The following is a 15934-nucleotide window of genomic DNA, read 5'->3' as shown; positions in this document are numbered from 1 at the left end:
TTTGCATAGATATATACTACTAGTGTATTATACAGTATCTATCTATGCAATAGTTTGAGCCTTTTCTTTTCACAGTTTTAAATGTCAGTTACTGTGCGCGTGAAGAACAATTATAGTGCTCTGACTCTACTCTAGTGTTGTGATCTAACAGACGCCTGGTAGAAAGTAACATGATTAACTTACAGCAATAAAGTCCAGCAAGATAGTTGTTTTATGCAAAAACATAGACCTTTATCTACAGATCAAGTATAATAATAGTAACATTGAATCATCTTGGAGAGAGTTTCATCGTGTTGACTGTCGTAACCGAACGCGACGCGCTGTTAAATGCTAAATGAAGAATGATTGACAGCCGCAGCGGAGGGAAAAGTTTACGTGATCTTGAATTTAATGACTTAAATATGAATTTCTATCTCACATTATACTATATAATGGCTTCAGAACACTTATAATAGAGTGCACGAAAACTTTATGGTGCTTTAGAATGTTTGTGGGGCTTAACAATAACACAGAATACAGTATACGTCGGTGAATGAATGAGTGGGTGAATGTGAGGCAAAATGTAAAGCGCTTTGGTGGCCATTGGGTCTGTGAAAGCGCTATATAAATGCAGTCCATTTACCCTACGCACAATATCGGATTTGGATCGGCCTCGTCTGATCGATACCCGATCCGGCAAAGATGGCAGTATCGGAGCCGATACCGATACTGAGTATCGGATCGGTGCATCCCTATATAATATTATATCTTTAAAAGCTCAATGGTGTTGGTTGGTCTATTAGAAACTATAACACTCATTTTTATATACAGCATGTGACACGATTGGTGGAGCTGCTCACCAAACCCCGCCCTATCATGATTGATGGAGTCCGAGTTTATGCTGAGGTTGCCAAGCCTTTAAAAAATCAGAAGTAAGCCTCATCTTTGCTGGAATATATGAAAGTAATGAAAGAATATTTTATGGATATTCTGGTTTTAGTTCTTAGAGGAAACATTTCATAAATCATAAGCCAAGAAATTTGCGATGTGAATTGATGTTGTTTGAGTTTTGAAGCCTTTTAAGGTTGCTTGTCTTTTCACTGCAGCTATAGGAGAGACAATGATAAGTCAAACACTTCTCTCCTGGGATTCCCTCCAGATGTTATGATGGTAGGTCATTTTTATGCATAACATTAGTTGTTAATGAACAGACAGCTAGACTGTTTTTTTAACAAGTTTTTTAAGTTTGAGCTTTCTTTAACTTGATACAACATTTTAAAAATGTAGCACCCATTGCGTGAGATGCTGAAAAACAGCTACATATATATCAGATGGTTGGAGTTCACTTCCATCTAGTGTGTTTTAACGTTGTGTGAACGGTCCATCTTCTCATTGAATATCTTGTATTAAAGTTTTCATATATAATTTTTCTTTTTCTAGCAACAACATCAATATCAGCCGCCACAGCAGCAATATTATCCTCCGCCTTCTCATACGACTATGGGTGTTGCACCTGCTTTACAAGGTATATGGTCTTTCCTTTTTCATTATTATGGTTTTGAAATTGATTGTAGCATAGTATATTTAGATGTGTTCTGTGGGACTTTCCGCAGGTAACCCAATGGGAGCGGATGTCACATTGTCATCAGCTGCAATGCAGAGTTCAAGCTTTACACAGGTGATTTTCTTGTTATACTAGCACATTTTTGAGACAGGGTGGCCAATTTAAGCCAGGAAAGATTGGTTTTTGGACTGTAACTGACTCTCAGGCTTGCACAGGGTGTGATGTATTCTGAGACAACAGCAATGGTGCAGTCAGTCCAGACAGCTGAGCACCAGACTGCAGCTTTATCTGACGCTGCTCTCCCTGGAGCTGCAGACAACATTGACGGCTACAGCTACGGTATGGCACTGTTCAGTTTAAAGGTTAACATGTTTTGTGGAGCGCTTGGAAACGCTTTGTTTGCCAATGGCATTAATTTGATGGTACTTTTTGGTACTCTTTTGTTAGTATAATGTTTATTGCGCTAAAACATTTGGGTGAAGGGGTAGGGCTTGCTATCTTATGTTATTTCTCTTCAGCCTTTTTACAGTAATTATATAATGCTATAAGTATATTATTTGGCTTAAAGGGTTAGTTCACCCAAAAATTTAAATTCTGTCATTAATTACTCGCCCTCATGTTGTTCCAAACCCGTAAGACTTTAGTTCATCTTCGGAACACAAATGAAGATATTCTTTATAAAACCTGTGCTAATTCTTTACTCTCCATTGACAGCTAGGCGACTACCATTTTGACGCTTCAAAAAATTTCATAAAGAGATCGTACAACTAACCCATATGAAATTAATGGTTTAGTCCGAATTTTCTGAAGAGACACAATCACTTTATATAATGAACAGATTGAATGTAGGCTTTAGCCTAAACCTCTCGATTCATAGTTTTACAATCTCTTTATGAACTTGTTGAAGCGTCAAGGTGGTAGTTGCGTTGCTTTTTATAGCAGTTTATAATGGAGTTTTGTTTATAAATATATGTGCCAATAAAGCATTACATGGTAATATGCAATATTTTATCATTATTATTATTAATAATAACAATAATAATAATTAATTATTAATACTTGAATAATTTATCTTTTGTTTTATCTTGTCAATATTCTTAAACATATTTTTCCAAAACATTTGAATACATAAAAAATGCCAGTTGGGTCAGTTTTTTTTTTAGCAATGACTCAAATGCATAGTTGAATCAGAGTTTTGAATTGATTTAATAAAGCAGACAGTTGAAACTAAATGAATTGAACATGTATGCCATACCAATGTTGTAGGGGTGTCCCCGACTAAGGATTTTCATAGTCGAATCAGATTCGTGAAGTCCTGCCTATAGTCGACTAATAGTCGAATCATGTGTGTGGTGTTGGGGAGGGGGCGGGGCTTTAACATTTTAACGCCGCGATGTACAGAACATCACAAAAAGATATAGAAGAAAATGTATAAAAACATTTTGGATCAATAAAACTAAGAAATAACATAAATAACTGCAGAAAGGCCACACTGCAGATAGGATTTGCATTTCACATGCAAATCAAATTAAATCGGCTGAATTGCCTGTAGGAGCATGCTCTATGTAGGCCTACAGCGCAACATCGATGCAGTGAAAAATAATCAACAATTAAGAACACAATATACATTTATAATAAATAAAAATACAAAACGAAATAAGTCAGAATCAAGTCACAAGAAGCAGAACAAATGTGTGCAAAATGCCTAAAGTGCAGGGGAACAATATTCAAAACACAAGTCACAAATAGTTATATTAGATCACCCTGAGTGATCAATTAATAAAATAAAAATAAAGAAATTATTAAAATAACGAAAGTATGGCCAGGATTGTCAACTTTGTCTTTTTAACTGCAGAAACAACAATAAACGCTAAACTGGAGCGGCAGTCTTTTTAGCTAAACGTGTTCACACTTCACAGTATCCAAAAATCAAATTAGAAGTAGAACCGGCTGAAATGTTTTGAAATCACTTGTACCCATACCTGATCAAAAAAAAAAAATCCAGTCTTTCACTCGGCCTGTGTCCGTTTGAGTCTTTTCAAATTGTGTGCGCGGATAAAATAGCCTACATTGTAAACCGCTTAACGTGAAAAACGCTTAACGGCTTTGTCCTAAAACTGTTATATTAAAAGATCAAATTCTGTACACACCTTATTAATAAAGCATACTATATAGCCTACAGAAAAGCAGATGAGCCCAGAATATGAACGCAGCGCGTTTTATTATAGGCTACGTTAAGCATTTTTCCTCCCATAGAAAACCGTTAAAGAAAAAGCTGTGACTTTCTAAAGGAGAAACGCGTTGCGTTCATATTCTGGGTTCATCTGCTTATCTGCACATGGAATGGTTTCTTAAGGTGTGTAGCCTACTGTGTACATACATTAAGCACGTAAAAGTGTCATTTAAGCGTTTTAAAAGCTTTTTTTCACGTTAAGCGTTTTAGAACGTCCTGAGGAAAACCAACCTGTTAACGTTGGCCGGCAGAAGTGCGATCATGGTTTTCCTGATGCTAAATCCAGCCTTGGAGAGTATCCTTTCTGATGGTGTGCATCTTTAGATTTTCTTATCCCAGACATTTTTAAAGATTTAAATCCCTGCCGACAAGACGCTCCTCTGTCGGTCACGGATCGAAAGTGAAACTTAAATCTGTCACGGGGTGTTTGGATTTATTCACGCTGCACGCAGTTAAAAAATATTTATTAAAAGCTTCTTTCTTTGCACATTTTTATTGACAGCATTATCATAATAGGCTGTATTAACGTATTGACAGAAAACCAGTAGTTCTATGTGAAATCAGACATTGAGCACACTCATATAGCAAAAATGACATAATCCTCATTTAATAACACATCTGCGAAGATTCGACCGTGAGATTGGTAGTCGAATCAGGCTCCTCCTATCGAAGCATCGAATCTTCGACTATTCGGGGTCACCCCTACAATGTTGTGGTCTTTAAGAAACTCGATGCATAATAATAAGGCACAGTAAATTATAATATTCAATAATGTTCAAAATAGTGTGCATAGATGTATATTTTAGTGCTGCCACTAACGACTAATTTTCTAACGACTAATCTTTCGACTAATTTTTCGATTAGTCGACTAATCTAAACGACTAATTAAAAAAAAACATTGTTTGTCATTTCGTTGTGTCCATTTTATTTTGAACTGAAGGGCCAAAATATAAAATGTCACCTGTTGGAAAACATTATGTATTAACAATCTAAGCATAAGTATCTGCATTTCCATTAGCAGGGTATCCGCGGGGTCTTGAAAAGTATTAAAAGGTGATAAATCAATTTTGGGAAAATTAAGACCCTTAAAAAGTATTAAAAAGTCTTATCACGGCTTTATAAAGTCTTAAATTTTGAAAGTATTTTTTCTAGGGATGCACCGAATATTCGGCCGCCGAAAATAGCCCAAAAGTGCATTTTCGGTTTTCGGCCGAAAAACTTTTATCACCGAAACAATACGGCCGAAATGTTGTGATGACGCAAACAGAAACCGCGACCTGCACGTGCTTGTCTGAAGCAACATGTCTGCGGTGTGGACGTATTTCAGTATATCTGAACCCGCGAGGAGAACGGAAGCCATGTTTATACTTTCGCCTGCCTCTGCAGCGCGAGTCTCCACAGACAGCGCGCGCACCTCTCCAAACGGTCGAGGCGTTTATACTTGACGCGCTCGCCGTTGTACTATTCTTTGAAACGACAGGGGACGACTCAAGTAACTGTCCTCTAACCATCAGGAATCGGTGAGAAGAAAGATAACCAATACAAAAATAATCATGTAAAACCCAGTAAACCCTGAGATTATTACTTGTGACATTACAACAAAATATGTATAGGAATATGTACTAAATTAACGCTCTCTTAAATATATTCTAATTTCACTAAACATATTTCATTAAGTTTCGTGTACATTTGTATTAAACATGGACCTTTGTTCATTAAAATGGCTTTTTATGCTAGTGTATGCTCATTTTTAAAATGTAATCAACTAATTTAGACGTGCAAACTGGGTGCTGGTGTGATGAGAAGTTCGTGCTCGGCTTTGTTTTTATGAGAGAACATTTCATTTTAAAACCTTTCTGCAGGCCAGCAGATTATTATTTAATGTACACATGAGTGGGGTCAAGTTAAACATTTTAGTTTGAATTTTATTTTATACTGTGCATTGTGCTAAATAAATATTTGCATAATTTGTAATTGATTTATTCTTTGAAAATGTTAATTTATGCAATTGCAATGGTACTTATAATTGGCATAATTTCTTTCGGTGTTTCGGTTTTGGTTTTTTCGGCCTTGGGTTCCTCTTTTTCGGTTTTCGGTTTCGGCCAAGAATTTTCATTTTGGTGCATCCCTAATTTTTTCTGAATTAGCTGTCCAACAGTTTGAGTCCCAAAAACATCGTAAAAGTGTGTGAATTTAGTCATTTTTATTTTTTTTTAAAACGAAGAACTGAGGCACATGTCAGCATGATTGTTGTTGAGGGTGGAGCAAAGTTTTGTTTTGTTTTTTAATAAACTGCTTTGATGTACTATCCCAGCCTATTTTTTTTTTTTTTTTTTTATCATAGTGGTCTATAGCCTTTTTTTTTACAAACTAAAACTGTTAAGTTAAAAGTATCACTGATGTAAATGGTTACAGCTTGAAGTGGCGGTGAGTAGGGCTGGGCGATATGGCTGAAAACTGTATCACGATATCAGTGTTTCATATCGGTCGATATCGATAATTATTGATTTTTTTTATGACCCATTTAAAATAAGGACCAGGAGAAAAAATATATATTACATTTAAACATTTTTATTTTAAACTTAACCTTCCTCTGATTACAATCCCAAGACAGAAATGTCAACACAACCATGGAAAACTCAAATAATTAAAATGTAAACATAAGTCTAAATTCACAATCAGACCTGCAAACTCCTCAGAGTAAAAAAGGTGGCAGTGGCGTGGCGGGACGTGGGTGAGGGGGGTTTGTGATCGTATGTGCCCCCTGCTTGATGTTTTTTTTTGAGACATCACGGTTCGGTACGATTTCGGTACAATGGAGTGAAAAGCAAAACAGAAATATAGAAGGCATTTTTATAAATGTCTTAAGCCTTGTATTTTTTAAATAAGTTTTATTAATAAAGGCATAGAACCAGTTTATTTATAGTGCACTGATAATAGTTTTATATAATTGGTTTATTAATTAAACTAATAAAAAGATAGATATGAGATATGTTTGGTAATTGTACCTGAATGAATTTAAAATTAATTTGCTATATTTCAGATCAATATATTTGTTTTCCTTAATTTTAATTAACCCTAACTTTATTCTCAGCAGAATTATAAATAATTGATTTCCGTATAAAATAATCTACCAACACATTTCACTTTCTTTTTTAATCAACGTGTAACTTAAAAATAAACAGATTAGTGCTCTGTTTTGAGGACAAGAAATGAAAACCAATGCGATATGATGAATGTCCAAAAGATGGAACACACAGACTGTTTTACAAAGGGGTTGGATAAATATGTTTTGCTTTTAAAACGGTGTGTGACAGTTGTAGGTTACAGTTTGACAAGAAATACAGTGTGACAAAAGCACAATGTTGTGTTTTATTGCGAGTATAGGCCTACACAAATATAAGTAAACACTTTGCAGACTGAATGATGTCCTGTATTAACAAAATGACGGAGTATGTTTTTATGTCTCCACTGTTCGATCGCGCCCGCGTGTCTCTCTCTCTCGCGCCCGTGCCTACTCTCTCTCTCTCTCTCGCCACACACACACAGACACTCCAGCATTGCAATCTTGACATCGCAGCCTGTTCATTATGCTGTGTTCACATCAAACGCGAATAGAGCGAATTATCCAATAATGTTTCGCAATTCTAGCCTGCATGGCATGCAGATGAAGGGCACTCATTTTCTGCTTATCAATCGCCGGTTACTGAAGAAGAACCCAGCAGCACGAGACAACGATGGCGCAACCAAACTGACACGTTACATGATTGCCTGAGCGTGTCACTCCCTACGTTGCTAGGTTACCAGAGAGCGAGTGCCTTTGATAATGCAACCAAACTTGCTTCGCAACCTGTGGTTTCTTCCGACGAAGAAAAAAAATATCGAACGTTTTATCGAACACATTTTTTATTGATATCGATCACGTGTCTATCGCGATACATATCGTTATCGTTTTATCGCCCAGCCCTAGCGGTGAGGTATTAAAAAATATTGAGGAGGTCTTGAAAAAGTCTTGAAAAGGTATTAAAATTAACTTCAAGATTCCTGCATATACCCTGATTAGGCTATACCAGAGGTCACTAATAGGCGGACCGCGGTCCGGATCCGGACCCAGCCGCCGTTCTGTCCGGACCCGGACCAATAACCCATACATTATTGAGAATTATTAACGTTTGACGGAGCGTTTCTATTTTAACCTGCGCAGCTTTTCTAGCATTTATGGTACTGGTTTAGCGCGGCCCAGGAAAGTCACAGACCAATAGCATGCGTTGTAAATCGTCATGTGATGCTACTCGAGTCAGCGCGCGAGAGACACACACACACACACACACACACACACACACACACACAGGGAGAGACGAGACGAAAGAGAGACGACGTTTCACATGGCGTGCTCTAAAAAAAAGAAAAGTGGACAGCGAAAACAGAGCTTTCAATCAAGAATGGACAGATTCTTTCATGTTCATTCTTCCCACGGGCAGTTCAAAACCGGTATGTCTCATATGTTCAGAGACTGTCGCGATTATTAAGAGCGGCAATGTGAAGCGCCACTATGAGACAAAGCACAAATCGTTTGACCAAACATACCCACTTAAATCCGCACTGAGGGCACAGAAAATAAACGATCTAAAAGCCCAATATGATCGATCCAGCAGAATCCTAACACATTCATTCACTGCCCAACAACGTGCTAACGAATGTTCCCTTAAAGTTGCTTGGATTTTGGGCCAACATAAAAAAACATTTACTGATGCAGGGGTTGTCAAGGAATGCATGAGTGCGGTAGCTGAAACCTTACTTGAGGGAAAACAAAAAGAAGACGTGTGTAAAAATCAAGCAAATACCTATGTCAGCATCATCAGCCACAAAGAAAACAGAAATATTAACCCAGGATGTGCTAGCTCAGCTGGATGAAGCAATTCACAAGGCACCATGCATAGGCTTAGCTGTAGATGAGTCCACTGATGTGTCTGACAATGCTCAGCTGTTAGTTTTTGTAAGGTTCTTTAACAAGGACAAGGAAAAGTTCTGTGAAGACCTGTTAGGTGTCACACCCCTTCAGACCAGTACAAGAGGAGAGGACATCTACCTGGCCATAAAGGAGATTTTAACGAAGAGGGCAATAGAGCTGAAACAAGTGGTTTCAATAACCACAGATGGAGCCCCTACCATGGTAGGGAGAGAGAGAGGAGCTGTGGCAAGAATGAAAGAGGACAATCCTCAACTCATCTCTTACCATTGCATAATTCATCAGTCAGTCCTGTGCTCCACCCTGTCAGACGAGTATGCTGAGGTGATGAACACAATGATGAGAATGATAAACTTTCTCAGAGCTTCCTCTTCCCATCAGCATCGCATGCTCAGGGAATTCCTCAGAGAAGTTGATGCAAATGCTGATGACCTTCTGCTACACAACAATGTAAGATGGCTCAGCAAAGGGTGTTGGAGCGCTTTTGGTATATCCGAGGGGAAATCGCAGCTTTCTTGACACAGCTGAAGAGCCAGAAGGCAGCAACATTTTCTCTCTTTTTGGAGGATGACAAGAAGATGGATATTGTGGCTTTTTTGGTTGATATCACTTCACACCTGAATGAACTGAATTTAAAGCTACAGGGCAAGGACAATTCAGTTTGTGATCTGATGACAGCTGTCCGTTCCTTTCAGAGGAAACTTGCATTGTTTACGGAAGACCTGCAGGGAGACTGTGCACACTTCCCAACTGTGAAGGAACAGGTTCAGGGTGAGAGAGAGGTGTCTTCTTTTGTTGACTTTGTTGACAAGCTGATTGTAAATTTCAGCAAGCGTTTTGACAGCTTCAGCTTTGGACAGCAGCTCACCCTGTTCATTCAGAACCAATTCCTCATCACAGATCTCAGGGGGTTCTCAAAGGAAGTCACACTGCTCTTCAAGTGGGCAAATGCTGGGCCTCTCCAGATGCAACTGGTCGATCTCCAAGCAGATGTGGCCTTGAAAGAGCATTTTGGAAAAACGGATCCTGCCACTTTCTGGCTTCAAATGGTCTCAGAGACCGCTTTCCCAGGTCTGAGGAAAGTAGCCTTGTACATCTTTACCATGTTTGGCTCCACATACAACTGTGAGGCAGCTTTCTCCACAATGAACATTATTAAAAGCAAATATAGATCCAGGCTCACCAACGAGCACCTACACATGTGTATGAGAATGGCCCTAACACCATTCCAGCCCAGATTTAAAATCCTGGCCGGACAAGCAAGGGCTCACTTTTCTCACTAAGCAAGAGAAAGTGGGGAAGTGGGATATAAAAGGGAAAGAAAGAGAAAAGGAGGTGTTAAAGCTGTTCAATTGTTAATATGTGTTGAGATTGTTTATTATAAAATGTTAAAATTAAGTTAAAATTAATTTAAACTTAAGATGTGAAAGGGAGTTAACTAAAAAGTAAAAGGGAAACTCAAGCTATACTTTTTATTTAATTTTTCTAAAATTAAGCACTTTATTTTGAGATGCACATTTTTCAAAAGCTCTCTGTTTTGTTTTATTTATTTATCATTTATTTTTAAATGCAGCCTTTATTTTATTTAAATTGATAATTTATTGTTAGAGTACTTATTATTTATGATCCCTACAGTTCAATAAACTGACAATAAATATTGTTGAAATATTATTGAATTGGACTTTTATTTTATTTGACAGTCGTCTGTTGACTAGGCTACTTACATATTTTTATACAACTACTAGGCTGTGGCACTGAATGATAACGCTTAGTCATTAGATAACGTTAGTCATTGTGATGTTGCGGACCTTTGCTTGATGAAATTTTCTCTAACTGGACCTCTTAGAATTTTAATTGAATACCCCTGGGCTATACCATTAGTCAGAGTCCTAATCTAATCCTCTATTAACAAACATGCATGTATTCATTACTTAAATTAGCTCTTTGTTCTGCCTTAAATTAATACATTAGCTTACTGTACATTTTTATATGTACATTTCTGAAATGCATAACTGATAACATCACTGTGAATTGTAGGCTAAAGTAGATGCACTCATGCATTTTAGGTAAAGCTGCTTTGAAACAAAATGTATTGTGAAAAGCGCTATACAAATAAATTGGAATTGGATTGAAAGAGTCTGGACTAGCCTACTACGCTTAGCTCTGCCTAATAAATCGCGCTGAAAGCAGGCAGGCACGCAGATATGCAGCTCTCGTTTTACACTTGCGTGCATGCCGGGCCCGTGCCGCGGTTCGCGTGAATGTGAAAGCAACACGGACTCGGGTGCGCGTTTTAGCTGATTATGTATTTAGTTAAATAAAACACTTGTAAGGGATGATAGTGTTGATGATTTACCTTGGATACGAGCGAGAGCGAGTCTGCAGTGTATTCGTGCTTAGCCCGTGGAATCAGGGCAACACATTTGGAAAAGTGTCTCCTCAAAAGAGTCCATTTGCAAGCAGCAGAAGGCCACCTTATGCGACACAAGCACCTGTGTTGTTCACTCAGCTGCGCATAATAGCACAGAATTAATTAATATATATATATATATATATATATATATATATTGACCCGCGTTCTGTTTTCTATCATGCGCCGTGTACGTTTGCGATTGCGTAAAATGCACGCAAACACACCAGGGTTCGGTAGAATTAAGTTGAGTGTGAAACCAGACCAACGCTGCGGGGGCGCCGGGAACAATCGCGCGCGGGCTCGGACCGCAGCAAACAAGCCCAGTGTGGCATATCAAAGCAGTGAAGGGGGGAGGGGGAAGGAAGAGGATGGCAGATTAACCAGCAGGGCGCGCACAGCGCACAGACTGGTGTGTGGAGGTGAATTACAGTGAGCCGTTTGAGACGGGAGACCAAAAATAAATATGCGGTCAATAGTAAAACGACACGTCGACTAAAAAAATGGGCGTCGACTAATTTGCATGGTCGATTACGTCGACTAAGTCGACTAATCGCGGCAGCACTAGTATATTTACAGTATTCACTTGCCCTAGTTGAAGATCCTTTTTGATCTGATCTTATAATCGTGCTCCTGTTATTGCAGGATCTGATGCTCCGGATTTGTCAGCCTTCCTTTATGATGCTACATCAGGCTTCTACTATGACCCCCTGACTACACTGTACTATGATCCCAACTCAAGGGTAAGTACAGGAAATAGCCCTGTAATTCTCCTAAATGTGTAATATGAATAAAATACAGTGTACATTGACGTAATGTGTATTTTTGCTTGTGTAGTATTTCTACGATGCTCAGAATCAACAGTACCTGTACTGGGATAGTGCCACAAAAACCTACGTCCCAGTCCAGAGCTCTTCCACTGATGTTCACGAGCCACCCCCTGAAGTTGGTATTCCCGTGGCAACTGTTGCTGAGGTTATAGCCACGCCCATCACTGAGGAGGAGGTGAAGGTGGTTCCAGAGGCGGCTCCAGAGCCCGGGGCAGAGGTGCGGGCGGATGAGGAACCTTCCCCACGTGCAGAAAAAAAAGAGAAGGAAAAGGAGGAAAAGCCCAGAAGTTTAGCAGCTTTTAAGGTATTAACATCACTTGTATTGCATCACATGTTATGTCCCTTACAAGAAATGAAAAAAAAAAAAAACACTGTGTTAAATCTGTGTGGTAATTTTGGATCTGATCATCAGATAATGAAAGACATGGAGCGATGGGCGAAAATCCAGAACAGGCAGAAAGAAACCGTACGAGCTCCTTCACCTCTCTTCAAGTCTGGAGATGACCAAAGGCCTTCAAAGGCTGCTGATGCAGCCTTCGCCATCTTTGAAAGGAAGGTCAGAGAACCCTTTCTTTTTTTCTCCTGTCCATAAAAATATGTTGTAAATAAGGTATGGTGACTCTGCTCAGGCAATATTCCTATTGCTATGGCTCAATCGGAGTTAAGAACCTCAAACCTTACATACTAAATTAAATATCTTTGGCACAGACTGTTTGTGATTTCGATATCTAGCTCTGTCTGATTTTAAATCGTAATTTTTGGCCACCCCTGAAAAGGGTCATGCATACCATTGACATTATCTGAGTAGTTGAATTAAATGTTATAAAACCTCATTCATTAAAGGCTGTGCATTTATTACATAGATGGAGCAAAACATAATTGAACTGTTTAGAATGCATGTGCAGAGTTGAGTGATAATTGAACATAAGTGCACCCGTGACTGATGGCCATTGTGTAATTTGCCCCCTGCTAGCAACCACATTGCTTGCTACAAACCACTTTTTATTCAATAAAATAAAAAAATGTAGTGTTTCTCATTACTCTTTCCAGTGGCTGTGCAAAAAATAATCATTGCCTTTCACTTAAACCGATTGGGTTGTATGTGCCATGTTTATTTTTTATCTGTCAGCAAAATATTCTAACATGGTATTTTTAGTCTTATGGAGTGTTGTGTGTTGCAATGTCCCATAAATTATTTAAATGGACTGCATTTTAAAATCTCCATTTTTCTCTTCAATCCTTGCTCATCTTTTTTTACCTGCATGTTTTAGCTTCCTCGTTGATAAAGAATGGAAATGCAATAGGCCAGACACGTGTTTTTACAATTCAGTAAATTGTCAGTTAACAGTGTCTGATTCTACCCATCAGTTATAGGTCTATAACCGCCTTATAAACTTTAGCTAAGTTAAAATCTTTATTTTAAACATTTTGTCTGTTATTTTTCCATACTGTTTCCTTATTCATATAGGTCTCTGGTGCAGATGAATTGTTCAAGAAGCCTCTTGCTCCTCCAAAACAAAAAGATGAAAAATCATCAAAGGTGAGAGTTTACAGTCTTAGTATCAACAACAACACACATTAAAATGCACACAAACAAACTTCATGGATTCAGACTCAGTTTTTCCAAACAGCTAAAAGGGCACACACATCACCTTGACACTGATTGATGAAGGTTATTTGATAACCCACACTAAAGCAGATTTACAGTGAGTGTCATTGTAGATCAAAGCAAAACTCCCCCCTCTCCCTCTGTGTGTTGGCAGCGGCCCATGGGCTCTCTCGGCATGTTGGCGGCCGACTACGGGGCAGGCAGCGACGAAGAGGAAGAAGAGAAACATGAGAAACAAGAAGCTGCACGACCCACAAAGAGCCAGCCGCAGGCTGATGAGAAGGAGGACAGGTTGACGGACTGGAAGAAGATGGCGTGCCTTCTGTGCAGGAGGCAGTTCCCTAATAAAGACGCTCTGCTCCGCCATCAGCAGCTCTCAGACCTGCATAAGGTACCAAATCTCTGACTAAAACTTAAATGGTCTTTGAGGACTGTTGACATAATGCGATTATTAAAATTTTATTGAGAAGAAATGTTTTAAATTAGTTTTAAAAACGTATGGGTGAGGTTTTGACCTCTTCATTGTTCTTGTCTGTATTTTAGCAAAATATGGAGATTCACCTAAAAATCAAAAGGTCAAAGAGAGAACTTGAGGCTCTAGAAAATCAGGAAAAAGAGGTATCATTTTTCCCTTTGTCAGTTATGTACATCTGAATAATTTCTTGTTTCTAGTAGATTTTTAATCGTTTCAGGTCAGCATTGACTTATAAAATAAATATTTAACTGAAATACAAGTTTATTTTTCATTGTTTTCTCACAGTAGTCTGCAACGAAATGATTTAATCTCATTTTGAACCCCCGTCTTTTAGATGAAAATTAAAGAGTCGAACGGTTCACCTGAAGCAAAAAGAAGAAAGCCGCAAAACACGTGGGCCGGCACCTCAAGGTTTGTGATTTTTCAGAATCCTAATACATTTCATTTAAACTTGGCATTGATATGGACCCTCATACCTGTATATTGACATGTGGCACATCGTGGTGTTGTTACAGGGACAGTCATAAAGGCAGCGAGAGACCAGGCTTGGGTTTAGAAACCGCTGAGGTGAGTGTCTATTCAGCTACAGGATGTTTTGAGCTATGGCAGTTAAGGGGTCATTGATTTCATCTGCTCTCTCCCTCTTGTTTCTCACTCACTAAAGCGGAAGAAAAAGGAACCTGTCGTCTGGAATCATGCCACATACAAGCAGGCGGTTCGGAAGGCCATGTTTGCACGTTTCAATGAGTTAGACTGACAGTGAAATGAATGAACACAAAAGAATTTGTGAATACATGTATATATATATACATACACACACAGTGTTGTGTGGTCTGTTGGCAGCTCATTCCAGGCTTTACTCTCTGAACTGATAAATTCCTGGAGAAGCTTATTGTGACTGACCCCTCATTTTGTGAATGTTGACGTGTGCCTGTGTAAAGTTATTATTTCCTTGCAGCCAAATGTACTCTTATGTTTAATCATTCTTTTTGTAGCTCTATTCTTCAGGGCTTTTTAAAAAAATATTTCCTAATTTGATGTTGTACCATGTTTTTTCCCCCTTTTTTATGTAGTAAATTTAAGTAGTATTTCATTTGTAAAAGGAAATATTTGAATTAAGGAGCTTAACATTACTGTAGTTTGTCCTTGGGTCAATAAACTGCCTCAATGTGACTGAAAATAATACAGTTAGTCTGTTGTCTTTATATACTGATTTTTTTTAACGTGTTATTTTTACATTAACTGATTCTACATGTTTTTACTACTTGTGAATGTCTCAAAAGTGTCAGGAATCACTAAAAGAGGATAGAGCCTTTTTTCCTACACCCTCCTCCAGGTGGCAGTACATAACTTTTGTCAACATTGCTATTTCAATTTCACATTAAGCCGCACCTCAGAAATGTCTAATGCTGAAAGAATGAATCTACTCATGCAGTCTTGAATTTCATCTTTGTAAAAGAGTGCCTCGAGTTAAACTTGAAAGTGATGCATTGACAGTAAACCGTGCTTTAGTTCATTGCATGCAAAGGCAGAGATTAAATTTCAAAGTTCTACAGCCTTCGCTGAACCTTTTAGTGCTTTGTTATAAAATGTTGAATCATGTAGTTTATTAGAGCCAATAAACCTATGCAACATGAGTCTTCATGTTTTAAGCATCTGACTCGGGGCTGCCCGATCCTGTTCCTGGAGATCTACCTTCCTGCAAAGTTCAGCTCCAACCCTGATCAGACAAAACTGATCCAGGTACTGAGATCTTTAGGAGAACTTGATAATTACAGTTAAGTGTGTTTGATCAGGGTTAGATCTGCACTCTGTAGGAACAGGATTTTGTCATTTCCTTGCTCATTTACATTTAAATACATTTG

At 38.4% G+C, this 15934-nt stretch overlaps 2 protein-coding genes across 2 annotated transcripts in view; one reads left to right on the top strand and one right to left on the bottom strand.

Annotated features, from left to right (window-relative positions):
* LOC130087431 (RNA-binding protein 5) overlaps positions 1–15252 on the top strand; it is a 31144-nt gene extending 15892 nt beyond the window's left edge. Inside the window, exons 10-23 of the mRNA XM_056253721.1 lie at positions 811–911; positions 1086–1149; positions 1420–1504; positions 1593–1657; positions 1759–1882; positions 11801–11898; positions 11993–12289; positions 12398–12541; positions 13454–13525; positions 13749–13985; positions 14138–14212; positions 14404–14480; positions 14585–14636; positions 14734–15252. Of these exons, the coding sequence (XP_056109696.1) occupies positions 811–911; positions 1086–1149; positions 1420–1504; positions 1593–1657; positions 1759–1882; positions 11801–11898; positions 11993–12289; positions 12398–12541; positions 13454–13525; positions 13749–13985; positions 14138–14212; positions 14404–14480; positions 14585–14636; positions 14734–14826 (1584 nt within the window). The 3' untranslated portion in view covers positions 14827–15252. The remainder of the gene's footprint in view (positions 1–810; positions 912–1085; positions 1150–1419; positions 1505–1592; positions 1658–1758; positions 1883–11800; positions 11899–11992; positions 12290–12397; positions 12542–13453; positions 13526–13748; positions 13986–14137; positions 14213–14403; positions 14481–14584; positions 14637–14733) is intronic.
* The window catches only part of tnfrsf18 (tumor necrosis factor receptor superfamily, member 18), a 343660-nt gene that overhangs the window by 164561 nt on the left and 163165 nt on the right, over positions 1–15934 (bottom strand). The gene's annotated exons all lie outside the window — the stretch shown is intronic.

The sequence above is a fragment of the Rhinichthys klamathensis genome, unplaced genomic scaffold, assembly GCF_029890125.1.
Source record: "Rhinichthys klamathensis goyatoka isolate OS25496 unplaced genomic scaffold, OSU_Roscu_1.1 h1tg000109l_1, whole genome shotgun sequence".
NCBI lineage: Eukaryota > Metazoa > Chordata > Actinopteri > Cypriniformes > Leuciscidae > Rhinichthys > Rhinichthys klamathensis.
The sequence above is the reverse complement of the archived record's forward strand: the minus strand, read 5'-3'. Positions and strand labels throughout refer to the sequence as shown.